Below are 16725 nucleotides of genomic sequence, written 5' to 3'. Positions count from 1 at the left end.
TCAAGTGAGATGTTAACTCGCCTATTGAAGTAAATAACGGGATGTAAGGAACCCCCTTCATCTCCTGCACTGGTACTGCAATTGTAGGGTGTGGGGCGAGTAGCCTGCATGGGTTCACCACTTCCCATCCTACACAAGTGCGCCATGAGTAGTCAGGAAGGGAGTGGAGTGGCAGTCTCCACCCATGCCATATGCTGTCCAGCATAGCTGAGCCAGCAAACTGGTGGAAACAATCTTTTCAAGATGTAGGGTTGGTGCCCCTTCCCCAGAGCAAGTGGGGGAACTAGGGACCAGACTGAGTCACAATCTAGTTCTGCATCTGCTCCTGGGGCAGTGCAAATATGAGCTGTCCCTTAGCTGGGGCCTATGGCCGGGGCTGGTTCTAGGGGTGAGCGAAAAGATGGATTCACCCTGGGTGCCAGCTTCCAAGGGGCACCATGCTGCTGTTTCACTCCGCCACTTCAGGGCAAGGGGGGGAGGGCAAAAACATTTTCTATCCTGGCTGGCAAAATGTCTAGGGTTATTCCTGCTTATGGCAATATAGCAAAGCCACATTTCACCTCATAGACAATAGCAATAGATCCACTATGAAATTTTCCTACTTTCTCTTATTTTGTACTGCACTCTACTGTATGTTATTTGCTGGATGTCTGAAGTTTAATGTTCAGTTTTTCTTATTTATATTCTTACTTTATAGATTTCGCACATATATGAAATATTATTTTTTTTTAAATTCTGTTAAAGCAATCTTGACTTTGCTGGTCAAATCTTGTGCCCTTACTCAGGCAAAATTCCTATTTGAATTCAGTGGGAGTTGCAAGTGCTCAGCACCAGTCAGAATTTGTAACCCAGTAGAATTTCACTGTATGGTTATGTGTTTTGATGTTCAGGGCTTGATCCTGCGAGATGCTAGGGGAGGTGTGTGAGTTCAGGATGCACAGAGCCTCATAAGAAATACTAAGGCCTTACTGAAGAGTTTGTCATTAAAGAGCAGTCAGTGCATCATGAAAAATTGTGAAAACTATAGATTTTGTTATTGCAATTGTTGAAGTAGTACAGGAAACTGAGATCTAAAGAAACAAGATCAAAGTTTCATGCATATGTCCTCAGTAATACAAAACTGGCAGGAAGTATACAGAAAATGCATTATATAAAGTATAAGTAGAATTGGTTCTAAATAAAGTGTTTTTGAAAGGTTCCTCCAAGCTGGTAGCATAGAGCTATATTAATGAGTTTGCATATGTCAGTCAAATTAAAATAATGCTTTGCTTTTTGTACATGACCTGAATAATAAAATAAAAATGTTTGTACAGTGCTCTGAACATGCAGATTTCTGCATAAGTTCTGTTGCAAGTATAATGATTAATAATAATGAAATGCAAAAAACAGTGCACTGCAATAGTCTTTAATTAAATTATCATATATATTTAATTAAATTATCATATACATTATCAAATAATACAGTGTTTCCAGCAAAGTTAGATACAGTCAGGGCCGGCTCCAGGCACCAGCCTGGCAAGCAGGTGCTTGGGGCGGCCGCTCTGGAGCAATGGGAGCAAAGGACCTCCCGCCGAATTGCCGCCGCAGATTGCGATCGCGGCTTTTTTTTTTTTTTTTTTTTTTTTTTTTTTTGGCTGCTTGGGGCGGCCAAAACCCTGGAGCCGGCCCTGGATACAGTGCCATCCATCTATGTATCTAAGATAAAATCTGATTATGACATCAAGCATATTAGATCAAATGTCAAACCTCAGCTATTTTTTACTCCAATACTAATAAAAAGACACCTAGAGACAGAGATCAAGCCTGGCAAATTTCATCCCCAAAAAGTTTCTGAAAGTGGCAAATTTCATCCCAAAAAAGTTCCTGAAAGTGAAAAATGGGATTGTGATGATAAATCCCAGATATAGCTGTTATTTGCATGGATGTACAAGGTTGTACAGGAGACTTCCGCCCTTGTATGTCCATGTATAGGGGCCAGCCACAACTGCAGACTCTGTACTGAAATGGGTAAAAAGGAAGCTGAGCCATTCATCCCTGCCTCCTAACCTCCTGCACTGGCAGGCTGAGCTAGCCAAACATGGTGGGGGTTAAGAGCCACAACACACTGCATGTTGGACAGCTCCAGGAAGCATTATTTAATTTCCCCCACCACTGAAATAAAGCCATCTTTGTGGTCAAACATGGCAACGGTTTAATAATGTACAGAAACATTACAAGAAAAAGCATTTATAAAACATCCTTGCTAGAAAAATCAGAATCCCCATCCCTCCCTCTTATTACACAAGCAGATAAGCCAATTTCTCATTTTAAAAACATGCTGTACAGAGTCCTGTTGATTTTAATCACAGTATTCAACAAGTAGTTACACAATGTGAATAAGAATGGCAGAATCTGGCCCCCAAAATGCAGAATCACAACTATTAATATATAGGGTAGAGCAGGGGTTCTCAAACTGTGGTTGGGACCCCAAAGTCGATCGGGACTGGGTTTTAATGGGGTCACTAGGGCTGGTGTTAGACTTGATGGGGCCCAGGGCCAAAGCCCAAGCCCAAGTCCCCCCGCCCAAGGTCAAAGCTGAAGCCCAAGGGCTAAAGCCCTGGGTGGCGGTGCTCAGGCTCGAGCCCTGGGCAGTGGGGCTCAGCTTACAGGCCCCCTTCCAGGGCTGAAGCCCTTGGGCTTTAGCTCCTCTGCTCAGGGTGGTGGGGCTCAAGCTTTGGCTTTGGTCCCTCACCTGGTGTGGCAGGAGTTAGGTGGTCTCAGGCTTTGTCCCTACCCCCACCCCCGCTCCTCGGGTTGTGTAGTAATTTTAGTTATCAGAAGGGGGTCATGGTGCAATGAAGTTTGAGAACTGCTGGAGCTAGAGAAATAGCTATTGGAATGTACCTTGGGATAGACTTGATTAAATTTACCTAAATAAAGATACATCAGAGACTCACAATTATTTGTAACCTGAAAATGTATTTTAATGCTAAGACTCATTTATATTCATTTATTTAAATGGCACAACTTGTTACCAAATTCTGACAGAAAATAGCTAAAATGAAAACTGAGGGAATAGTATGTTATATCCGTATGGACTTGTGCTCTGGAAGATGTTTGTCTAGAGTCACTGACCATCTGTTTCATGGAGTTATGCCAAAAATGTATTTTCACTGTAGATTTAGGTGCTTGATGCGAGCTAATAAATAACCAGGCAATTATTGCACCATCCTCTTCAAGTACACTGTAAATATGAGCTTCCCAGCCTTTCTGAAGATAAAAAATGCATAATAAAATGTTTGCCATAAGTAAATCTTTTAGAGATACTGCAGTTTTAATGCCTCTTGTTTTGGTTGCTTGCACCTAATTTTTCTCTGACGTAATTCAGTTGACTTAATAGAATTGCACCAGGTATAAATTTGGCCCTAGGTCTCCTTGGAGTATTTCAGTTGAAGTCTATTTTCCTTTTCATGGGCTAACGCCTGGTCACTGCTCAAAGCCCAAATGAACAGATCCCAGGCAGGAGAGCGCTATGGGAGATTGCATTCTTCTTCACAGCATGGTATTCTCATAACAAAATAAGAACATAATGGCCATACTGGATCAGACCAATGGACCATCTAGCCCAGTATCCTGTTTTCCGACACTGGCCAATGCCAGGTGCTTCAGAGTAATGAACAGAACAGGGTTATTATTGCATGATCCATCCCCTGTCATCCACTCCCATGATCTGGCAGTCAGCAGCTTAGCGATATACAGAGCATGGGTTTGCATCCCTGACCACCTTGGCATCCCTTGACCATTCTTTTTTGAACCCAGTTATACTTTTGGTCTTCACAACATCCCCAGCAATGAATTCAACAGGTTGATAGTGTGTTGTGTGAGGAAGTACTTCCTTTTGTTTGTTTTAAATCTGCTGCCTATTAATTTCATTGGGTGACCCCTGGTTCTTATGCTATGTGAAGGGGTAACTAACACTCCCTTATTATCTTTCTTCACGCCATTCATGGTTTTATAGATCTCTATCATATCCCCCCTTAGTCCTCTCTGTACAGTCCCAGTTCTTTTTAATCTTTCCTCATATGGAAGTTGTTCCATACTCCTAATCATTTTTGTTGCCCTTCTCTGTACCTTTTCCAATTCTAATATATCTTTTCTGAGATGGGGTAACCAAAACTGCACACAGTATTTAAGATGTGGGCAGACAATGGCTTTATATAGCGGCATTATGATATTTTCTGTCTTATTATCTATTCGTTTTCTAATGGTACCTAACACTCTGTTAGCTTTTTGAACTGCTGCAAAAAAACTGAAAACAGTGTAATAGAATTTCTGGTATGGTACTTTGACTATTTGGGAATTTGTGGCAAAGGAACACACATTTAATACAATTAAGTTATTTAACTGTAAATGTTGCTTACTGTATAATGCGTGTTTCAAGAGAGTGTCTAAGACATGGATTAAGTCTGTCTGCATGGTACCATATAGTCGATGGAATTAAACATGCCCTAATACTTATTCGCAGTGTAATGCTAGTCTTTAAAATCCACTATGTACATATTTTATGCAGCCTACAACTCACCTCTGCAGGATCAGTCCCTTAGGCTATAACAGTTCCAGGTAATTATTAGACAATTTATAACATGTATAAATATAAATGGTCAGCATCTATAGGCTTTTTCTCAACAGTTCCTTTCTATTCAGACAACAAAGAGGGCCAAATTTTGTCTGACCTGCATGAGTGCCCTTCCCCTACTTGTGCACCAGTTCAAGGGCAGCCATTATACCACATACTGAATTCCCCGAGCACCAGTAGAACTCTGAAAGGGGAGAAATAGTGCATAGTCACACCTTATCTTTCTGCAATGCCTTGTGAGATGCAACTAGCAAAGGAGAAATTCATGTTGCGCTCACAAAGGCTGTATAGTAACCTCTTCTAAGTGCCCACTGTTACACAATCATAGCCATCCTGCCTGCCATTGTGCTTAGCAGATAGGATAGCTATAGGGACTTGAGCTTGTGTGCTTTGACTTCGCACACAGCATAAGAAGGGCTGTGTCTTGGAAAGCCACAATACAAACCTGTCTATTTCCTGAATACATATTTACACAGAAATGGAGTTGATTTAGTCTGATGGATAAATATTGTTTAACAATATCTCTAAACTTCAGTGTTAGGTTTGAAACCGTGTCCTTACTACTCCTTCTTCCTTATGTCACCAATATTTGTTTTATTTTCATTTATTTCAACATGAAACATAATAAAAGAACACCTAACCCAGGCCCAAGGCCCCTTAATAAAGAAATAGAAAAGGAACTCAAAGGCACAAATGGCAGCAAGCCAACAATCTTCACAAAGAAAGCAAGTCCCTAAAACTGAAATTTCCTTATCTAAACACCCCAAAAAACCCCACACTCCCACCAGAGCCTCAGACCTCCCCAGATACCTGCCCAAATAGTTGTCTTGTTAGTCATCTGAGGGGTCATTTGAACCACCTCAGCATATGCTAAGTTGCTCTTTCCTTTTGTCGTGATGTATTTCCCATATTCCTTCCAACACTGCCCGTTCTACCACTTCATTCTTTAAGTGGAATTACTATAAATTCCTTTTGCTCTATGGAAGAATACCAGAGTGATACAAGTCAGGCTGCCTTGTTATTTACATATTTTTGTCTGACCAACTTACAACCAGCTATTAACCTGTCACTGGCTGATGCACTCTGCCATTTGCCCACTGAATTTAACACAAAACACACATTAAGGAAAAGTTATACACAGGGTACTGTACACTAACTTCAAGAAGTTGCCCACACATACATTACTGTGTTTCTGGGGCCAATTTTGTCCCCTTAGTGAGCACCCCAAACAGGACAAAAATAGAGAACTGCAGGTTCAGCAGGTGCAGTTCTACTGTATGGAATGGGCAGGCTCAAGTCCACATCACCAACTTGCAGGCGAGAAGAGATCCACAGGTTTCCGTGCCCAAACAGCCGTGGAGTTTGGGAGATGGGGAAGGGGAGTAATAGGAGTGAATCCAGTATACCAGTGATTACAATGAGCCTCTGGTTGTTCTCACCTACAAACATACACACAGGAGGAACACAGGAATCATGACTACTTCTGCTGCCTTTAGGCCTAGAGAGGAGGATACCTAAGTTCTCCCACAGACCCCATGAATCTCCTTAGTCCCCAGCCTGTTTATACTCAGGACTTAATCCCTAGAACTAAATCATATAATTTTTTAAAAGAAAGGAAAATTATCCTTTTAGGAACATATGTTTACTGAAGCCAATATGTTATCCTTTCCTTCTCCAGTAACTTGCTTACCAATATTTATTGCACTTTCTGAACACTGTCTCTTTAGTTCATCTTTATCTAAAAACAGATATTTTATTCACTTTCTAGTTCAATTTTGTTGGGAAATTGCTTGGACCAAGAGGAAACTCCTTGAAGAGGTTACAGGAGGAGACAGGTGCAAAAATGTCTATCCTGGGCAAAGGTTCCATGAGGGATAAAGCTAAGGTATTGTACATGAATTCTGATCTTAAATAATGTTAAGTGTACATAAAGTTATATACAGTGGACTATTCTTAAAAGGTTAATTTACATTAAAAATTTACTAATTAATTTGTAGTAAAAAACTATTCTCATGTCTATCTTCTTCCGGCTATGGTTTGTTTGTGAAGCTTACTACTATAATTTGGACATGCGTAAATGTGCTTTGTGTAGTTTTATTCTTGTCCTCCATGCTGTTTAATATTTGTCTGGGGATGTTGCACTTTTCCCCTTTGAATATTTATTAGATAAGACATATTTGAAACAAAGAGTTTCAACAGCCTGGAAGAAAAAATTTAAATAGCACTGAAAGGAACACACCATATGGCACATGTTTCATCCTTGCTGTTTGGAATGTCCACTTGGTCGTGTCACTCCTCTGGAAGATGACTGTTTATAAAACTAAAGCAACTTTATTTAACTCTGAATGAAAGAATGTGACTGTATACTGTAGTGTACCGTATCAGACAATCTGATCTCGCTTCAACAGCAAATAGTATCTGTTCATTCCACTGATCTAAATTTTACATTGACATATCTTTTAGTGGCTCTGTCTGTCACCAGTGCTATTTGTTTCAGCAGTTAAAACGGCAGGGCCAGGATAAAATAAAACCTAACCAGCATTCTACTATTTTTATGAGTGACATTATTTGGTTTTGGTGACTCATTTCTTTCCACATCACTGGTCACATTGGTATTATCAGACCATTGGCAAAATTAAACAAATGAACAAACAAAGAGATGAACCATCCAATACGATGTTATTGATATGAATAATAATATCCCTCGAATTTAAAGCCAAATTTCCTACATAAAATGTATTTCAATTTGCCACAGATTTATTTAAGATATCAGTCACAGAAGGACTTTAATTATCTATTTCACAATCTCATTTTTATGGCTTTATTTTTTTTATGGCTTGATTACATCAAAGAGTTTATTTTCAGTCATTGACAAGTAGAATATTTTATAATCCTTGAACCTGCTTCTGCTACTTAAAAATACTGCTCTCCAGATCAGTAAATGCATATGCTGCTGAACTGGCAATAATGTACATGTATATTGTGTCTGCCAGCTCCTTTCCCAGCTACCCATTCAGATTATTATTGCCAAAAGCAGGAATGACCTGAACAGGGGTGTGTGAAAGGCCTGTTAGACCAGGAAGTGTTTGGACATAAACAGGCAGACTAAATCCTCGGATTCTTAGACCAGCCTATTCACCTATCATGTCTCATGAATCTGATCTGACAATCCAAGATATACTAGACATTACTACTTACTGCATGAGACAACACAAAGGGGTGGATTCTATGAGCTCCTGAGCACCGCAGCAAAATCAGAATTCAAGGTACCCTTCCTCCTTGGAAAACAAGACAGAATCCTTAGATGATCTTGAATTGAGAATGGACATCATGAAAACTCAGTTCCATGAGACTGATGTACGCTATGTTGTTTCAAAGTATGGCAGTGATGAAAATCGTAAGTGACTGTCCATTTAACCTTGTCATAATGACTGAAAAGAAAACAAAACCCCCAAGTAATTAGAATGAACAATAAAAAAAATTACCTGAAACACATGAATCATTGTTACCAGGATCCAATGAGAGGAAATTGGGGACAACTAATGGTGAATGTATAGCCAAAGTAGTTCTCTCAGACAGGATGTGCCAGGGACAGATCCTGGAAAAATTTGGTGGTGGGGGGGAGAGGACTTTATTATGAACAGAAACAATAGCCTAAGCCTTGCTACACAGAAAAGGAGGGGAGGGAATTGCCATTTTCAAACAAGCTTTCTTGTGGGAAAACATTCACTGGCCTCCTTTATGCAGTGAAACATAGAACTTTTACTGAGCTTAAATATTTATCATTAGATTCGGCTCTGGCTTTTTGCACCATTCTGGATATAGTTGCCGAGAACAAGGCTTAAAAAACTCCCCAAGGATTCTCCAGGCTGGGGGAATCACCCAACAGCTCCTATGTGATCTCTCTCTCTCTCTCTCTCTCTCTCTCTCTCTCTCTCTCTCTCAGTCCCTAGCAGTAGATGGCACAGCCTGGGTGCCACCACTGCTGCCTGATCTCTGGCTGTTAAAATAGTCAATTGGGTGTGTGGGCAGCTGTGCATAGGGTAGAGCAGCTGGGTAGATTAAAGCCACCTTTGTCCTCGTCTTCTCCAGTCCTGTGCTGGCTGCAGCTGGACTGAATCAGAGAACTGGGAACACAATTTTTGTGATATAACTGTTGGAAAAGATGAAAAATGTGCTCTGAAGTCCTTAGGCACATATTTTAAAGAGGTCTTATCTGCTGATTTGCCCTTTCCAAATCGCTGAGCGTCTATGACAAACAAATATTGAAATGATGGAGTTGTCAGATAATTTATGGATATCGCATGGAGGAGGAATGAGAAATTGGAGGATTTGACAATGGGGAGATTTATGCAAATGAATTAATGAATAAGAAGCAGGAAAACATACAAAGAAGGTTGGGAATAACATTTGGAAATTGATTATGAACATAGGCTACAAACAAAGGACCATAGTGTGCCTGGCCCTAAGTAACAAGGCTCTTCCTTTCTATCCCAGCCCTTTTGTACAGTTACAGCCCATGAACTCAGAGAGCACAAGAACTATAACAAGGCTAGTGCCCAGAATGGTGCTATCTAAAGTAAATGGGACTGGGAAGGGTCATCATCATCATTGTTGCAAATCCCAGAGGGATGTAGCTTCCTTGCAGATTGAGCACCACCTAGATCAATCTCTAGCTAGGTTCTTAAGAAGCTTTGGCTGGATGTTCTGTCTGTGTTTGTCATTGGTGGTCTTATCATGCCACAGAAACCTTTTGCAACCACGTGATCACCTACCATGTAGCAAGAACTGGAAAGGGTGGGTAGGGAGAAATCCTGCCCCTTCATCAGCCTGTGGGTGTTGCTCTGTCCTTAGAGGTGTTTGTGCACAAATACTGCACTATGTAATAGAGTATTGTTGTGGCCGTGCGCAACCCCAGTGCATCAGAAAGCATTGTGCCTCAACTGGGCACATTGCCTCAAAGGGTATCCCCTGCCCCACACAATGTATGTGTGACTCCTCATGCAGGACAAATCATTTAAAGTAGGCAATAAGACAAACTCAAAATGAAGAATGTGAGCAGCTTCAAATGTACACTGTGTACCATAGAAATTATGCACCTGCCAAAGGAAGTTGTGCTGGGAACTGTGGGATAAGCACCCAGAGGGCAATGCTAGGCAAATGTATAGCAGAGCATTAATGGGCAACAGTCCTTTACCCAGTCAGCATGTCAAGAGTGGATACCCTGCACTTTTGTGATTAAACTGATACCACTGGCTTAATTAGCAACAGTTCAATTTTCTGTGATAGATGCAGCCTAAGGCGACAGAGTAACATAGTTTTGGACTAAAATAGCTCCAGTTAACACAAGAAGTTGCAATTACGATTGGAAGCACAGGGGATAAGGTTGTCTTTTAGATGCACTTTTCTCTTAGACTGGTTACCCAGAACTCTGGTTTTAATGTTGATTCTAATCTAAATCACTGAATATCAAAATATTTAATATCTAAATAACAAAGTATATTTTTAAATTGACTACAGAATGTGTTACCTAACCAGGGCTGCCCAGAGGATTCAGGGGGCCTGGGGCAAAGCAATTTCGGGGGCCCCTTCCATAAAAAAAAGTTGCAACACTATAGAATACTATATTCTCGGGGTGCCCCTGCGGGGCCCAAAGCCTGGGGCAAATTGCCCCACTTCCCCCCCCCCGCCCCCCCGGGCGGCCCTGTACCTAACACAATGGATAATCAGTGTGAATTGTGTCCATCGTAAGAGAATAGCCAGTTTCCAATGAGATCTTATGACAAGTTGAAATAACAGACTCTCCATCCTGAGAACTCTCATTATTTTGCTGACTCATATGATGCCATTATAGCTTGTTACTCCTGTAGTGGTATAGAATTATACACATGCAAATTCATTCATTAGAACTGATAGTGATCAGATGAAACATAGTCATACTAAATTGCCCATCTTTTTGTCCCCCCCCCCCTTCTAATTCATGGAAGACAGTTGTGAAAGAAAACAAAAATCAGTAGATAAGAGGAAATTGATTATGAGTAAAATCAATTGAGGGACCTCAATCCACATAAAGTTTGTGCGTAGTTTACAATGATTTCCAAGTTAATAATTGCTTGAAACTTTATTTTTAGGAGCTAAATCTGCAAAGAATACATGTTAAGCAAGCAATTATGTGCTATTAAGCATACACTTGTACATGGAAATAAAGTTATTTTCATGTGTTCAATAAGTGAGGACCCTCTTTTCTACACACTGCAACCCCTGTATTGAATCCAGTCTTTTCTACCAAATTGCAGATGTGTCCCCTGTGGGTTGGAATAACTATTCTATGTGAAGATAGGACAGGTTTCCTCCAGAGGATTCAGGGGGACCTTTGGCCACTGCCAGGTCATTTACTTTTTGGGTTAGTCTAGTGAGGGAATCCTTTCCCCGATCAGATGGTGTTGCAGAAGGGAAGGGGAAGAGAAATGGAGTGCAATCTTTGGACTGGACTGACCCTTCCATGTTTCCCTGGTTTCATTTTCATGTATAGAGCAACAGCCTTTAATAATAATAATCTTGTATAAACAATAAGTATTCTTCATATTGTTTAACTGTTTCAGAACAGTATGTGTGAGAGAACAGAATGGATATGAATGATGCCAGATGTGAATGGATGGCATAGGAAGCTATAGGGTCTTCCTTGATACAGTACTGACCAATGTTGTCTACATTCCTCTCAGGGAGGACAAGTAGCAAACAATGCTTAAACATGTGATAGTCTGGCCAGTATTCAAGAGACAATCATTTGGTAAAAATTACTTGATGACCATCCCATCTTCCATCTCTCCCTTCTTGGGTAAAATGATTGAAAAGGTGGTTGGGAGCCAACTCCACCAAAATCTAACATTTCCTCAGTCAAGTTTCCTGTCTGATATGGTATGGAGACAGCACTGGTTCTGTAGCTGGACAATTTCTTTAGGGCCAAAGACAACACTAAAATGTCCATGCTAACATTAGAACTTTCACTGAGTGCTTTATTACATAACCTTTAATTTTGTATATGATGATGAGTATACTTGAAATTGTAAGCTCCCTGGAGTAAGGACTGCATTTATTTGTGTCTTGTAGTCGGGAGCATATCATTGGTGCTTAACAAATAAATAATGATAATGATAAGAGGAGTACAAATAAGCTCACGATAATAAACACAGTCCAGTACCCAAGTTACATGATATTTGGCCACATCAAAATCCCTTTTATTTTTAATAAATATTGTCTGGGATGAGCTTTCATGGGAATATGTGAGATTATCCTTGGGAAGCATGGTCTTTACCCAGAAATATAACTGTACTTTGGATAATACTATTTATAGTGATGGACACGATTGGTGAGAGGGGACAGGTAAGGCTATGATCCCAGGTTAACAACAAAAGGAATGAATAAGGCAAAATGAAAATAGAAAAAGTATAGGGGCAAGGAAGAAAGAGTGAGTATAAATGTGGTGATAGAGTTTAAAACGAGAAGGGATCACCAGATTATCTGTTCTGACCTCCTGTATATCACAGGTCACCAACACCACCCAGCACCCACATGCAGTTGGTGGCAAGTTTTCATGGGCAACAGAGCAGAAGGACAAAGTTATTTTATAACCATAGTCTCTTTTACTGTGTGTTTAAATATATGTCAACGGTGTTCAGGGCTCTGGGTAGGCATTGTTTGGTGAAGAATTTTAAATCTAAATAAATAAATATCCAAAATACAGATGGCAGACAAATTAAATTACAAAACAGCTCCCAGCACCTTAGTAGTATTCACAGATATTCCAAAACCTTTCACTTAAACCATGATTTTTACTTCAGAAAGATAGGATTTGGAAGTAAATCTGTAATTACTTAGATATAACAGAACTTGTCACGCAGGCCAGTGAGCTCTCATTCATAGATATTAGTTTAAAATTTAAATAATAATTACAGTACTTGAGTTAAATCCTCTGGATATCATTGGGTTAATTGCCCCCTCAATATAAATTACTTTTTATTTAGACAAACTCTGTTGGCTCTAATTTGTATTTTGTACACTTTATTTTTTTTTAATTCATTTCACCCAGTGTTTAAATATTCATGTATTTTTTCTTCAAGCTGTTTGGAAGGTGCTCTCCCCCTTCCTGGTACTATTTCCTTAAACTGGAGAATAAGCATGCAGTGCAGCATAGAATTTCACCATGGAAGCTACTTGCTTATCTGTGAAGTCTTTGTCAGTTATTGAATTAACTTTTAATTGCTTTCCTATTCAACTTTCAGGTACCGTTTAAATAATGTTTTACAAATGGGGGCTTTTCATTAGAGAAGATCAAACTGAGGAAAAATATTTCATTGAACCTAATGAATCAAATACTTCCCACTCCACCAAGGATAGAGATGACCCTACACACAGAAGATCCACTAGCAGAGCAGTAGAGTGGCAGTGCAGCTGCTAGGCACCAGATTGAACATAGAATCACAGAAATGTAGAGCTGGCAGGGGCCTTGAGAGGTCATCTAGCCCAAGCCCCCATCCTCAGGCAGGACCAACTAAACCTAGACCATCCCTGACAGGTGTTTGTCCAACCTGTTCTTTAAAACCTCCATATATGGGGATTCTACAACCTTGCTTGGATACCTATGCCAAAGCTTATCTACCCTTATAGTTAGAAAGATTTTTCCTAATATCTAACCTAAATCTGCTGCAGATTAAGTCCATTACTTCTTGGTCTACCTTCAGTGCACATGGAGAACAATTGATCACCATCCTCTTTATAAACAGCCCTAATCATATTTGTATTTCTTCACACAACGCATAGTCAACCTGTGGAACTCCTTGCCGGAGGATGTTGTGAAGGCCAAGACCATAACAGAGTTCAAAAAAGAACTAGATAAATTCATGGAGGATAGGTCCATCAATGGCTATTAGCCAGGATGGCCAGGAATAGTGTCCCTAGCCTCTGTTTGCCAGAAGCTGGGAATGAGCAACAGGGGATGGATCACTTGATGATTACCTGTTCTGTTCATTCCCTCTGGAGCACCTGGCACTGGCCACTGTCAGAAGACAGGATACTGAGATAGATGGACCTTTGGTCTGACCCAGTAGGGCCATTCTTACGTTATGTTCTCAATATTATCAGGTCCCCTCTCTGAAGGCTAACCACGCTCACTTTTTTTAACCTTTTCATGTGAAGCAGAAAGAACTTTTTTGTGTGTGTCTTGACTCCTGTTCTCTGTAATACAACTGTTCAAATTGAGTGACTGTTCCACCATTGATGCTCCATCTTTTTTCTTTGCCACTTCTATTGTGTGTTTTCCATATGCCATGTTGACCTGTACTGGCTTTACTACAGTGCTGATCACCATAGTATGTGTTTAGCTCACAAAACTCCTGAAGTACAAATGTATGATTATCCCAATTTTATAGATGGGCCTCTGAGCTTTAGAGGGCTATTTTCTACAAGAGGTTCTGGTCCTAATCCAGCAAAACTCTTAAGCATGTGCTTAAAGTTAAGCATATACTTAAGTGCTTTGCTGGATTAAGATTGAATCCAAAGAGATAAATTGACTAACACACAGGAAATCTGTAGTGGAGTTCGGAACAGGACTCAGGACTCTTGTGTCTCCACCCAGTGCCTTTAGCACAAGACCATCCTTTCTCTTTCTTTGGGACAGCAGATGGTTATAACTTTACACTAGACCATCAGCAGAGTGCCATAATGCCTGAGCAGTAAATTCTCTCAGAGTATTCTGGAACCCCACAGTTTTCTGGGAAGACCACATAAAAGAGTTGCCCTGCCCAACAGGAGAGAAGAAAGCCTAGAAGTGCAGTCCAAAGAAGATGATGATCTGAGTATAACACTATGTCCTATTCCCAGGTTTTATTGAAAAATTAGATCCAGACTGGGCATGCTGGCATGAGTTGAGGCAGAAACTATATGGTTAAAAAGGCCTTGATTCACCACTGCTTTGCACTTTCTGTAGTCATTTACACCAGTGTAAGGTGAGTGTGAAATGGGTGTGTAACTACCAAATCAGAACAGTAGCATTTTACACCCACTTTGAACAGGTGTAAGTGACAACACAAAGTGCAAGGTAGTGGCGTATCAGATACATTGGGCCAGATTCTCTTCTCATACCAGTTTTAAACCTGTTTAACTTCATTCACTTCAATGGAGTTACTTAGAATTTATACATAAGTGAGAGGTTCAGTCATTCCCATGAGAAGGTTTCTACTCTTATATTTGTAAATATAAGTTTGGATTTTTTTTTTAAATTCGTTCTAAAAACGCAGACCCCCGACCCCTTTATTTTTAACCCTCTTGGAGATGTGATCTGGAATGAATTCAATTATCCCTGAAATATTTTTTCCCTCAAGTAAGACATTTTTGCTCCACTGAAATACATTCTCCGTCATCTTAAATTGTAAAGTTACTAAGAGAAAGGAAAACTGTGTGAATTACTGGATATAGAGAACTGGCTCACATCCAGAGGCTTGAATAGGTAATTTTGGAACACTAAATGTTGTTCACCTTTTCAAATTTTCTGTTGGTTTTCCCTACAGATTTGATTTCTATGGCATATGTAAAGGTAATATTGACTTGGCTATTATTACCTCAATAGACATGCTCCCTTTGAGTTTGCAGCCACTGTATCCCAAGAGCAGTCTTAGCTTCAGGAGCAGGATTAAGCCCTTCCTATGTCTTCTAACTATGAGTTGATTGAACAGTAATGCCCCAACCCAATTAGGCACATTCTTCCCTGCTTAAATATGGCCATAAGTTCTGGGTCACTTCTGTGAGGTCCTCCAAATCACCAAAAAAAATCCACTGTCCCTATCCACCAAAATTTAGGATCCCATACAGTGACCATCAAATGAAACTCCAGTGATTCATTCTCATTTCAATGAGATGAAAAAGGACTGTTAGCACCCTCCCCCCCCCCCCCCCCCCCCCGCCTTCCCAAATGTTATCTGTCAAGGAAACAAAACACATTCCATAGACAAAATGACACTTCCAATTTTTTTCATCTAGACATCCAAAATTGTTACTCTTTTGCTCTCTGTCAATCTTTCTGGCTCCTGTTCTGACTTTGGGTTAAGCACCATCTGAATGATCATTTTTTTAAACGTTAAAATAATCTTTCAAAGGTTATACTTCACGTGTAAAAACTAATGATCTTACAGCCATTTGAACCTCTTCAGCCAAATTTTCAGAACTGTTTTCTATTTATGAGTGTGAAACTTTGCCTGTGGAATCTTTTGTGTTTCTCATGTTTTCCACACTTTCACTTTTGCAACAAATATCACAATGTACATGTTTAAACTCCATATTAAACACATGGATTTTTCACATATTCACTCAGATTCCCAGCTGCATCCAATATCCAGTGTTGCTTCTGAAGGGGGATTAAGGTGGGACTGCAAAAGAACTGTTTATTGCTTCTTAATATTGGGTCTTGTTTTCCATTGGGCCCAGTCCCTGGCCTCATTTAGAGTGGCTAACCAGCTATTGCAAATTATGTAGATTGGGCATTCCCTGTAGGAATCAGCAAACTAATTGGGAATTGCCAGAGCAAAGCAGACCACTGCCCATGCTTACTTCTCCCCACCCCTCCTGCTATATCCCCAATTTTTCCCTATGCTTCTCAGTGCAAAGGAGATGGAGGAGAAGGTGTCTATGCTGGTTTTATGCCAGCTGAGGACTCGCCATGACAGGAAAATCTTCAACTGAGCAAATCCAAGAGCCTTATGGCTCCTTTGTGCTGGTGGATCAGTTCACAGAGGCTATATTTTGGGGGGGAGGGAGGGGGGAGGAAATCTGGCCAATTTAATGCTATAATTTACACATGCATGATATAGGGTTACCATTCGTCCGGATTCCCCCGGACATGTCCGTCTTTTTAAGCTAAAAATAGCGTCCGGGGGGAATTTGTAAATGTCCGGACTTCCCCCCCATGCAGAGCACGCGCGGCTAACAGTGCTGCCGGCCGGCCGGTGTCACTTACTTAGGGCTCCGACACTCAGCCAGAGAGCGCTCCTCCTCCTCCCTCCCTGCATCGCAGATCGGCTCCAGTTTGGAGCTCCTCCCCCGCTGCTGCCCAGCAGCTC

At 40.6% G+C, this 16725-nt stretch overlaps 1 protein-coding gene across 2 annotated transcripts in view; it reads left to right on the top strand.

Annotated features, from left to right (window-relative positions):
- Positions 1-16725, top strand: part of KHDRBS2 (KH RNA binding domain containing, signal transduction associated 2) — a 572147-nt gene that overhangs the window by 230190 nt on the left and 325232 nt on the right. For both annotated transcript variants that reach the window (XM_042848839.2, XM_008163771.4), the window contains exon 3: positions 6384-6500. In XM_042848839.2, the coding sequence (XP_042704773.1) occupies positions 6384-6500 (117 nt within the window). The remainder of the gene's footprint in view (positions 1-6383; positions 6501-16725) is intronic.

Source organism: Chrysemys picta, chromosome 3, assembly GCF_011386835.1.
Source record: "Chrysemys picta bellii isolate R12L10 chromosome 3, ASM1138683v2, whole genome shotgun sequence".
In the NCBI taxonomy this organism is placed as follows: domain Eukaryota; kingdom Metazoa; phylum Chordata; order Testudines; family Emydidae; genus Chrysemys; species Chrysemys picta.
The sequence above is the reverse complement of the archived record's forward strand: the minus strand, read 5'-3'. Positions and strand labels throughout refer to the sequence as shown.